General features: G+C 41.3%; 1 protein-coding gene across 5 annotated transcripts in view; it reads left to right on the plus strand.

Moving 5' to 3' along the window:
• FRMPD4 (FERM and PDZ domain containing 4) overlaps positions 1-12,195 on the plus strand; it is a 574,641-nt gene that overhangs the window by 519,438 nt on the left and 43,008 nt on the right. For all 5 annotated transcript variants that reach the window (XM_055120214.1, XM_055120217.1, XM_055120213.1 and 2 more), the window contains exons 5-6: positions 4,181-4,226; positions 10,967-11,071. In XM_055120214.1, the coding sequence (XP_054976189.1) occupies positions 4,181-4,226; positions 10,967-11,071 (151 nt within the window). The remainder of the gene's footprint in view (positions 1-4,180; positions 4,227-10,966; positions 11,072-12,195) is intronic.

The following is a 12,195-nucleotide window of genomic DNA, read 5'->3' on the forward strand; positions in this document are numbered from 1 at the left end:
TTCGTGAAATGACTGCAAGGCACCATTTCTACTGTATCTTCCAGATGTTGTCCCCTGGAATTTCATGCTTTGAGCATGTTTTTGTGGAAGGAGACAGGTTTCACAAATGTAGTCTCTTCTTTGGACATATGCTGCTTCTGCTGCCCTTTACCTGCTGCCATATTTTTAAAACTCAAGCTATGCATCAGACTCCAAAGACGATAGGGGTGATGGGTCTCAAGTTCTGGTTTTCAGTAACTTGGTTGAAATCCTGGCAGCACCCTGCTTGGCTGTATGGCAGTGATTGACATCTATTGGCATGAAGCTTCAGTTGAATCTGTCTCAATCATCTTAGCAGCCTGTAGCCTATGAACACAGACGGTTTTGATCTTTTTAGTCTCCTGCAACTGAGTTAGGAATCCCAAGGGACCCAATTCACCATGAACTTAATTCTTCTTGTCTGGCAGGTGATAATTAAGTACTTATAGGTAAAAAACAAGCCCATTCCCAGAATTGATGAGAGATATCATACACAGACATTCTACATCAATCATCATATGTCTAACTGCATGATGAATAAGCAGCCCTCGGGAATGGTGGAACCAGGACTGCTTAGGGAGCACTGCCGCCTGTGACCTTTCCTCCTTTTTGTAGGGGTGGGTGTGTGAAGCCACAACTGACGGTGCTCCAGGCTTACTTCTGGTTCTGTTCACACAGAGGGATCTCACCTGGGTATGGGATGGCAGGGACTAAACCCAGGTCAGTCACATGCAAGACAAGTGCCCAACCCGCTGTACTATCACCTCCCTTCCCCCTTTTCCTTGTAAAATATTCATATTGGTAACTACTTTGTTTTAAAACTCATCTAATTTTTAGACATTTTTAAGATCATAGTTTAATTATGATATAGCAAATTCCATCAGAAGTAGGGAGAGGAAGTGAACACATCCATTCTCAAAGAAGACATAAAGATGGCCAAGAGGCATGAAAAAGTGCTCATCATTACCTATCACCAGGAAAATGACAATTGAGTGACAATTAGAGATGACTTCCCCCCCCCGGAATGGCCTACCTCCAACAAAAAGACCTGAAACAGTATTTGTGGGAATGTGGTGAAAATGGACCTCTCTTCACTGATGGTGATAATGTCATCCTATTTGCACTGTAGAAAACAGTGTGGAGGCTTCTTAAAAAGTAAGAGTCCATCAAGTTTCCTCTCATTCAACCTTCAGTGGGACTTGGCTCCCAACTCTCCTCATCTGTGTCTCTTAATTCTGATTCTGCAGAAACTCTGAGCTTATTCAAATACTCCAGTCCAATCAGCTGTGCCGGGAGCTGGTGGTCCAAGGACCCAGCACCTGCTCCAGAGGGTTCTAGAAGTAGACTGGGCATAGCAGACTGGACAGGACAGTTTGCTTGTCTGCCACACTCACAAATGCTCTCCTTCACTTGTAATATGACAAAACGGAAACTTTATTGAGTGGTAAGAAGCCATGCTTTACCTCTGTTCCCTTCTGCACATCTGCTCCTCTTAAGGAGCAATTCACATGGGAAACTGAGAGCCCAATGTAAAATCCACCCAGGGCAAGGGAGCAGGTGTGGTAGGATTGTTGGGAGGCTGCTTCTTCATGGTCTTGGTGACCGTGGAAGATTTTCAAGAGCCTCTTAAACAGTTTGTAAGTTGCTGACATATGAGGAACCAAACTTTCCTCATCCTTCATCAAGATTTGTAAAAAGAACCACAGGTGCAGAGAACTGAATTATCAAAGTCATCAATTCATTGTACAAATAGTTATCATCATAGAACTACGCAGGACCATGCTCTGGTTTGATTTGGTCATGTTCTTATTCTCTTCCATCCCCCCCAAGAGAAAACGTTTCGATATGTCAAATGTGTCTCCTGTCACTTTTGTTGCATTCTTCTGAATGTGTATTGTGGTTTCAAGCACATAGTTTTTGGAATATTTTGTAAATGTATTGCATTGTATATATTTGTCTGTTTGGGGGACCATACTCGGCTGTGCTCAGGGTTTATTCCTTGCTCTGTGCTCAGGAATATCTTCTGGCAAGGCCGGGGTCTATGTGTGTGCAGAAGATCAAACCCACTGCACTCATCTGTGGAATATAAAGTAGCAGAATGGGAGACTAACACCCAAGAGTAGTAGAGATAAGAACCAAGAGGTCTGCCCCACAGCTTGGAAACTGGCCTTCCATTCTGGGGGAAAAGGCAGCTGAGATAGAGAAGGGAACACCTAGTAGATAATGTTGGGAGGACCCACTCAGGTTGAAAGCTGCATGCCGAAAGTAGACTATACTTGAACATGATGGCCACTCAATACCTCTATTGCAAACTACAACATCCAACAGGAGAGAGAACAAAAGGGAATGACCTGCTTCAGAGGCAGAGTGGGGTAGGGGGGTTGGGGTGGAGAAGATGGGAGGGATACTGGGAACATTGGTGGAGGAGAATGGGCGCTGGTGGAAACAAAATGCAAACATGAAAGTTCATAAGTTTGTAACTGTACCTCACAGTGATTCACTAATAAAAATTAAATTTAAAAAATAAAAAAAATCAAACCCAAGCTGGCTGCATGCAAGGCAACTGCCTTACTGCACTATTTCTCCAATGCCTATATTCCATATTTTATCCTGTCTCTTGCACTGTTTTTAATGTTCACCCTCATCATTACACATATGGAAACTACTGCTTCCCTCCACAATGCAAAGCCACACGTGCACAAAGCCACTTTCCTGACAATAGACACCACGTGGTCTCCACACCTTTTGTTGTGGGCACTACCCTCAGCTACATTCCCTTTAAAAAGGCTAGTGCCAATATCCATCTATGATAGAAATTAGAGTGGCATGGATGGGTCCTAGTGTTTGTGACACTGAAGCTTGTTAACTCTTGCCAGATTGCTGCTAGCCCTGAGCCGATACACATGTCTACACACCAGTCACACATGATGCTTTGGCTCAGCCTCTAAAGTCTCATTTGCTCACATGGTCACTTTGATATTCCATGTGACAATGCTGTTCCCTCCAGTTTGGGTGGGGGTTCTTTTCCAAGCCTCAGCAACTGGCTTGTGAGAGCAGATGGGCCACCATCAACAGCGAACTGCTTCACCTTCCCTCACCACCACCATCCAGAACCTTCTGCTTCTTCCTTTCCCTGTTCACTGATATCTCTTCTTCCCTAGCCCACTCCTCACCTCAGGGCCTGCCCCCACCACCAGAGACCAATCATGAAACAGGGGACGACCCTGTGACATGAACAGGCCAATTCACCAAACAGAGCCACATACATGATTTGCTCTGGCCTCCTCAAGAGAGCAGCCTGGCAAGAGACGCACATCCTTTGTTCATTTGGGCAATGAATCTCTGAGGCGGGTAATTAATTACAACTTTGTGCATAAAAGTCAGCCTCTTTCAGCAATGTGCTAACTGACCTTTCTCTTTCTTATTCATGATAAAAAAAAGAGAAAGGAATGGAGGAAGAAAAACGATTACAACCTATATGATTTCTCCCCCAAGGGTTTGGGCTCTTAGAAAGGTTTGGGTTCCTTGGTGCAAAATAGATAAACCATTATGATATATTGCTCTGCTTGCGGCTACAACTTGTTGTCTATTGTGATCAGTAATTCCAGTGAGGGCCTGTCTGAAGCAATCAGCAGGGTCCTCTCGTAGATATAACAATGCACTTGGCCTACCGGGGCCCGGTTTTAACATAAGAACTGACAAGGACATTTGTCTGTCCTAATGGTGAGTTGAGATAATAATGGTCCATGTATTGGTAACTTAAAAAACAAACAAACATAGTCCCTTTACAGACATCTGTAAGCAGCTAAAATAAAGTCAGGATGGAGGAATCAGCCCAGAAAATTGGGGGGGAAAAAGAACCAAAGATCCTGTTTGATGAGGGAACCTTCTAAAACGACCACTTTTCTTGTGATCAGCAGCAGAGATAAAAGCACACAGTGTATGCCGCATGGCAAGCTCTTGGCTGGCTGTTTGTTCCTCTGCTGAAGGCTGAGTTCGGTTTTTCCTCTGTGGTCTGAAACATAGTTCTGAGCTTTTGATTTACTCTGCCCAGGAAGTTCAAGAAACAGTCACCAACCCATCACACCTTTCATCTCAAAAGAACATTATCGTTGTTAGGGCTCTGTGTATTTCATGAATCTTTTTTTTTTCTTTCTTCCAGAAGCTGCAAGGAATCGATACTCCTCACTGTCATTCAGCCTTACCCTGTAAGTGTCCAGCGCCTGGCCCTGATCTCTGACTTCTGGTCTCCTCCTGCTGCAAGGAAATAGAGATGAATAACAGCAGAGAAAAAAAACTCTTGATATGAGTTTAAAACTCGCCATTAGTTGTATCTGTTCCTCTGTGAAAGCAGACACACATATTAGAAAAGGAGTAGTCCAGTTTCTAAATAGCATCAAAATCCATGGTTCAGTCTTCTGGGACTCACGTTTGGAAATGACACAAAAGTTCACGTTTTTTAAATCACAAGCTGGGGGGGGCCAGAGCTGCAGCCCAGGGGAAGGTGCCCGCCTCCCTGTGTCAGGCCTGAGATTTCAGCTCCCGCACTGCGGAAACCAAAAGACTCATCAGCCCCGTGGAAATAGCTCATTATGGGAGGGTGAAGCGTAATTGTATATTCTTCTCCCTCTCTCAGTAATTTAGTAGGCGACTGGACATTTCAGAGAGTCCTATGACAGGTAGTTATTGGGAAAGTTCTAGCTATCAGAATTTTAATTTCAGCAGCCTTGGTTAGGAGGGTGTATTGATTAAAATCCTACCAACTTCAGTCCCAGGATGCCTAAAAACCACTTTATCATCATATAATTTGCATGCCATAAAACTCACTCATTCTAAGCCTGAAATTCCATGATCTTTCAAAAATACCCCGAGTTGTGCGTCCTTCCCCACGGCCCATTCTGAGAAGACGTCCACCACCTCTGCTAACATCATCCTTTCCTAATCCAGTCCGGAGTGTTCTTTTCTCCTCTGAACTATAGGACTTGAAACCCCAAAGTTGCTTAACATTAAATGGAGAGCAGAGAAAAGCACCATGGAGAGAGGAGACTGCAAATTTTTACATATATAGTTGAATCTGGATTTTCCTATAAGCAAATTGCTTTTTGAAAAATTAGTGGGTTTCCGTTCTTTGCTAATTATTCTCTTGGCAATTAGATTGACACAGAAATGGGTGACCCACCAGACCAAAAGAAAATCCACAAATTCCAGTTTTATTAGATAATTAAAATGAGCTTTTAAATTTATTTGCAGTGTACCAGCCAGCACTTTTTTGTAGTATTTATTTTGCATAATACAATCCAGACAAGACAAAAACACACTGTTTGGGCCTTCTTGGATACTCTGCGTAGACTCCACTTCCACCCCAGAATGACCTTCTCTGGCGAGGCACGTGTTAGGGCCCCTTGGAGGACAGTCTAAGCACCCTGAAGTTCTTTGACAAGAATTCTTTTTTTCAGAAAAGAAAGAATTCTTGATAAGCTGCTGCCTTGATATTTTTGAGTATTATTTATCTATCTCCTTCCACCATTTTTGCTTTTTAGAAAGAGGAGCAGTGGACCTATAGGAGGAAGTACAAAATCAGAAAAATATGTGTCAGCAAACTTTTCTTCAGAGATAACCAGTGTAAACATTCAGCCCATTTCCTCCCAGTGTTTTATTTTTTGCCTTGTCAGTGATTGAGAGCCACAATCACTGTGTATTGCGCATACATTCGTATTCTGCTTCCTTTACTTAGTGTATCATAATTATTTTCCTGTGCCATAAAGAATCCTCTAGAAGCATCATTTAAAATGCTGTAAAACATGATATTAAGTCAAGATTTCTTAAGCTACCCCATATCATTGAGCTCTTGATAATGTCTTTAATGTTTTTCTGTTATAAATAATACTGCAAAGCATAGTTTGGTGTATCAATTTTTAACCATATCTAGTAGTATTTCCTCAGGATAGATTTGTAGAAGGTTACTCATGAATTTTATTGATTTTTTCCTTAATACACTCTCTTTTCTTGTACTGTTGTCCTTTTTTAACTAAATGTCTTTCTTGGCCAGTTCTTTCCATCTTCTTTTTTTCAGTTCTCAACTCTAGAATTTCCAGAACTTTCAAGTCAACCTCAGCTTAGACAGAGTATTTCAAGAGTTTTTTTTTTAACCTCCCTTCATGCAACTCCAATTCAGTGGATCGTGAGCTAAGTCACTCTCAGAGGAGGTTGCACATTCCTTAGTGCAGCAAAAGCTCTGGTGTGGTGATGTTGTTAAGAGTCTGGACCATAGACCCATCGCCCGTGTCATGCTGAGAATTGCAGCAGAATTTACAACCAAAAACACAGACTGTTTGCCTGTGCACTTTTAGTAGTCAGAGAAACATGCTTACAGAGGAGGACTGATAAGTTTCAGATCAGAAGCCTAATTGACAGTGGGTAATGGATAGATCCCCCAGCTTGCTCTCTTCCTTGGACAATCTAACAGTGGGGACTAAGGTCTGCCATGTTTCCCCATGATTCCTCTGGACTAAGGTCCAGTTGCTTGTAGTGGTGCCTAACTAACCTGTGAATGCTTTATTCGCTTACTCCTCCCCTTGTCTCTCTTCCCCCTCTCACCTGCCTTTGCTTCACCTCCCAAGTCAACTACCTATTTGTCTTAGGGTCTGCTTTGGGTAGGGTTTGAAGTGAAAGGGGGAATTTCCAGCTAAGTCAACCAGTGGTTGCTGCGAGCTACTTTGTCCTTACCAAATCCTTACCTAGCACAGGTAGTGCTGGAGAGCTAGAGACTACAACGCCAAGACTTCACACTTGAGTTTCAGAAATGAATCCTACTGGATACTTTTCTTCAAGCTGTGCTCTGGTGACATCAGAAATCATCAGGCACATATCACACATCTATTGTGCCAACTTAGCAACAGTCAGTTTGGAAAGTGGTGCTGGAGTTGATTAGAGGATTTCTAATCTTAAAAATTAACAGCAGAAGACTGATTATTCTAAATGATAATTAATTATAATTTCCACCAAAGGATATGCAATGCTTGGAATCTGTACCTAAGTCCTGAAGGTTGTTAGGAATTAATTTCTCTGATTTGGGAGGATGTTTTATTATTTTTGAGCCAGAAAGGAATGTGTTCCAACTCAGTCCTGATTGCTTCCCATCTCCAGGTACCAGAAGTAACTACAACCAGAGGAAGAAGTCACTGATTCTAATTGAGTAAGATTCAGGATTGGAGAGCTTATGTTTTTATTGTCAGGAAGTAATGGTAGGATTCAGACCACACCTGGTAGTATTCAGAGCTTACTCTGGCTCTGTGGTCAGGTGTCACTGCTGGTGGTGTTTGGGGGACCTTGTGAAACTCCGGGTTTCCAAATGAGGCCAGCACCATGCGTGGCTAGCACCTTTGTTCTTTATACCATACCTCCAACACCCAGAGTAATTTCTAAAATGTGTGTCCATTTTAGGAACTAGCTAAAGATCTGAAGTAAGAATATTATACTTTTTTATTTTTAGTTAGACTTTTATCCCGTCCGTTGACTTCAAATTATGTCTAAAATAATATATACTTAACTACCATGATTCTCTAGCTTCTGGCTTTCTAAGATTACCATGGTCACTGGGCCATGGTAAATCAATAAAGGAATGAGTTGAACCAGCTTCATGTAGCTGGTTTAGCTGCCTAAAAAAGAGAGAAACAGATCCAGAACTTGGCAGGTTCTGTTATGTGTAGTTACATAGGAGCAAATCATTTTATACATTTCCATGGGAACAGTCTTTCCCAAGTGAATGCTTAAAACTGCCCCCCTTGGGGGACACTAAAAAGACCAAGGGGATCAGTAGTAGCATCGGGTACCATTGGGAGCTTCTGTCTCTTTGCTCTCTTAAAAAAAGGAGATTTTACAATGGAAGAGGAGAGCACTGAGTAATTTCTTTAAGAAGGCAGTAAGTCAATTAAGTTTGAGAGCACCAGCACACTCTAAGATTATACATCAAATGATGTGAATCCCAAAATGTAGGGGTTTTTTTATTAAGGCAAAGAATTAATTGTATAGAGCATTGTGGGAAGACATGATAAAATATTACATTTAAAAATTCAGATACTTTGGCCAGAGTGATACAGTACAGCAGATGGGGCACTTGCTTTGCTCACAACTGATCCGGGTTCAATCCCTAGCACCGTATGTGTTCCCCCCGAACTGGTCATGAGTAAGTTCTGACCAATGGATATGACCCAAAAAACCAAACAAGAAAAAAAGAAATCCAGATACATAGAATAAACATCAGTAGCTGGTTCACTGAATACAAGTAAAATCCTTCACCGCCAGCAGTGCGGGAGAAGCGGAGCAGCAGCATTCAACTGTCTCATCTAATTAGTAGTGTCTGTTCCGGGTAGCTTTATTACAGCCGCTTCACTTGTGTGAAGCTCATTGTGCCAATGTAAATATCGCCAGCTTAAGATCATTAAAGGAGAATAATGTTTTCCCTTCAGCTAAAAAAATGGCATATCAAAAGCAAATGAACTCACTGCTGTATGATTTGTTCGTTAATCATTCCTAATCTTGGCTCAGAATTCGAGATACTGATGAAAACACCACATCACATCAGTTTGGCTCTAAACAGCACATCAAGCATGTTCAAAGCTGGTGTGTTTTGAGGAGCAGCCTTTCAAATACTTGGGGTGGTGGTGGTATTATTTAGGAATCGTAAGAGGGCAACTAGTCTCTTGAAACATTCTGTGCCAGTGCAGGGACTTAAGTTCTGGAGGTAAAAACCGTTGAAATGCCAGAATTATCTCATGCTTAAATTCATCAAGGTCTACCATACCCCCGTTTTGCCATGGTTTTTTCCACTTGTGATTTTTTTTTATTGTAGCAACATACTCATAATTTACCTTTTTACATGTAAGTATTTATTTTTTAAGTAGTGTTAATATTGTCTGCCCCGTTTCTCCTTCCTTAGGCGAACAAAACCTCAATTTTGTTCTCATAGTCCACGGAAGTGCAGTTCTGGAGCATTAAGTATGTTCATAAGTTTGTGCAAATATCAAAACTATCTAGTTAAAAAAAACTTCTTCATCTCCCCAAATGGATGCCTGGTATCCATCAATGGTTATGAATTTGTCTATTCTGGACATTTCATCTAAATGGAATCAAACAATACAGGACACTTTGTGTCCTGTTTCTTTCATTCAACACGTTTTCAAGTTTCATCTAAGTTGCCACGTGTATCAGAATTTCATTGCTTTTTATGATTGAAGCTAACCCATTGTGTGGTCATAGCACATCTTGTGGATCCCAATGAATTATTCTTTAATTGATCTGAAGTATATTTTTTGACAAGGATGAGAATTCTTTTCATTTTGTTTGAAATTCAAAGTATGGAAGGACTGAGTTGGCTCCTGTGCCATGAGATTAGTGGAATAAATGTGGAGCCTTTGTGTTGAGTCGAAAATTAGTTCCTAGAATTTTCTACACAGCAGATTCAACCTCTTATATAGTACAAAAACCATTAAATTAAACTATATGCAACTGCTAATAATTGATCCTCGAATCCCTACAATAACAATTACATGATTCCAGCAAAATATTGGCTTCCATATTGTGTTCAACAGAAGATGCCTTTCTTTTGAAATTGAACAAATGCTATGTGCAACATAGTAGCTACCTACTCAATATAATCATCCCACCCTATTAGGATTGCATGAAAATTATGCAACAAGCTTGATTCTCACATGAAGCAAAATTACCAAAATCATCCAGCAAAGGGTGAGTGTCCCTGGATCTTAGCTTCCTGTGATTGTATTCCTCATTGTGTTTTCAATATCTAAGTAAACAGAACTGAGTCACTCAGTCCCTCCTTCAAATAAGAGAAGATCCTGAAGTCCACATAAGCAGAATATAAAGTCACTGTTTGGTAGTAAGCAAGGATCTCCCTCTACCCTGCCAAATAATATCACAGAATCACGGATTACTAGCAAGAGTATGAAACTCAGGTTTGGGGCACATAAGGTATGGGTACTTTCTTGCTTGCACTTAAATGTATGTGTGTGTTAACTTATCGCCCACATACCCATATATCTTTAATATGAGGAGTAATGGTAGCTAAATGGTATCTAAATCTAAAGTGATAGTGATCACCTTAGGACTATCAGTGGGTGTTGTCCGTCTCATTAAAATGCTAAGTAATGGGCATTTTTTCCACTCTAGAGAAGCCCATATTCTCTCTTGAGTATATATATCTCTGTCTCCCCTTACCGCTCTCTAAATATCTTCCATTAAAACTTTTTGCTTCACTAAAACTGCTAATTAATGATCAACTCATCATAAATGCAATGTTACATTTGGTCTCCTCTCACTTTCCACATTGTGCTCTAAGCTCTTTAGTAAAAGCTGGGTTTCATCTTTTCATAATCATTATCTGTAAAGATCCTCAGGAGGCCGGGGAGATGACTCAACTCGTAGACCATAGGCTCTGCTTTCTGTCTCCAGCACTGAGTGGTCTCCTGGGCGCCACTGGTCACTCCAGGTCTGGCGTGGTCTCACAACTATCAAAACAGAAAATTCAGATAACTTGATGGATTGAAATGTGTGATTTGCATCCAGACGGCTCATGTTTGATCCCCAGCACTGCCAGGATCAATGAGCCAGGATAGAGCCCCTGAGCACTGCTGGGGTAACCTCCCAAATGAAAAGAAGACTCAATTTTAAAATATAGTTAAACAGATATTTGGGGATCTGCTCAATAAGAATATGGGCCACATTCCTTTAGGTTACGATTGAGGAGCTAAAGCACACTACTTTATGAACATGACAGAGAGGGTTTCAACTACATCCTTATTTCATCTCGGCTAGGGTGCGCAGCAAACATTTTCATTTTTAGCAAACTGTGGGTCAATGAGGATAGAAAACAATCATTATAAGGTCTGCATGATACTGCCAATAATCGGCTCCAATATTTTCTATTTTATAGTCTCCAAAATCAGCATTTATTAGTGCTGCAAAGAAGGCAAGATTAAAGTCCAATCCAGTCAAAGTGCGCTTCTCCGAGGAGGTCATCATCAATGGCCAAGTGTCGGTGAGTTGACAGTTACCTGCTTGTGAGTCAGAGTCAGTAACGACAGTATCCCATGGGATGATTGGGCTGGAAATGGTTGTTGGATTTTAGAGAGAGATGCCAAATCTCAGGATTATAAAGAGCCCAGGAGATCAACAGGCTGAGCCTGAATTCCTGCAATGCCTCCAGAATCCTGGTGGTCCCATTATTCCTTGAATCCTTTAGTGTTAGAGACCTGACTGCTTTGTGCAGAAATTGGTTTGAAATCACTGACATTGCCCCATATTGAGTAAAATATGCCTCTTTGACACTTTCTCTTCGTTTTTTTACCATTCTGCCGATGAGCATTCTTCCTTATCGATTTCAATAAAGGTATTATGTTGTTTCCCCTGAGTTTTTTCTTATACCAAAAGACTCTATGCTTTCAAGTAATCAAAATGACAAAGAAGCTTAAATTATGGGAAAGTTTCCTATATTCAACCAGAAATGAAGAAATATTGCTCAGTCTCCATCAATAGGTCTTGATAGAAATCATGATTGCTCAAGCACATAACTAATCTTCAGAGTGAATAATACAAACATCAAGAGGATGCTCTATTTTCAGTTTTGTATAAATGTGTATGTGGGTGTGTAGGTATGTGGGTATGTGCCATTATATTTTTATTTTTACAAAGCTATCATTTATAACACTGATATTTTGGACCCTTGAAAATTGCCAGACTTTGATCACTTGGTTTTGAGTGTAGTTGTGGTTGTTATTAATCTACCTCCCAGGATAAGAGTCTTCCACAACATGCTTCTTATGGGTCACAGACTCTTTCCCAAGGGTGCCCCTGGATCTGATTGAAAGGTATATACCTGCACATCCTAGGCAAGACTCTTGTGTTCCAAGTATCTGCTAACTCTAACAGGCTGACCTGTTTCTTTCCCACTTGGAGTTTAGGGAATCAGCATGTCAATCGTCAGACCACTGTGATGCTTGTGTGAGGGACCAAAAGCTGTGCTACACTGTGGGCAGTTTCTCTTCCTGGTCCACTCTATCATGATCCCCACCCCAACCCTTCCCCCTTTCACAGCATGGCCTGTTCTGCTCTCTTCGGTGGCTCCCCTCCCTCAGAGACCAGGTCTTTATTCGTTGTGAGGAG

Source organism: Sorex araneus, chromosome X (genome assembly GCF_027595985.1).
Source record: "Sorex araneus isolate mSorAra2 chromosome X, mSorAra2.pri, whole genome shotgun sequence".
NCBI lineage: Eukaryota > Metazoa > Chordata > Mammalia > Eulipotyphla > Soricidae > Sorex > Sorex araneus.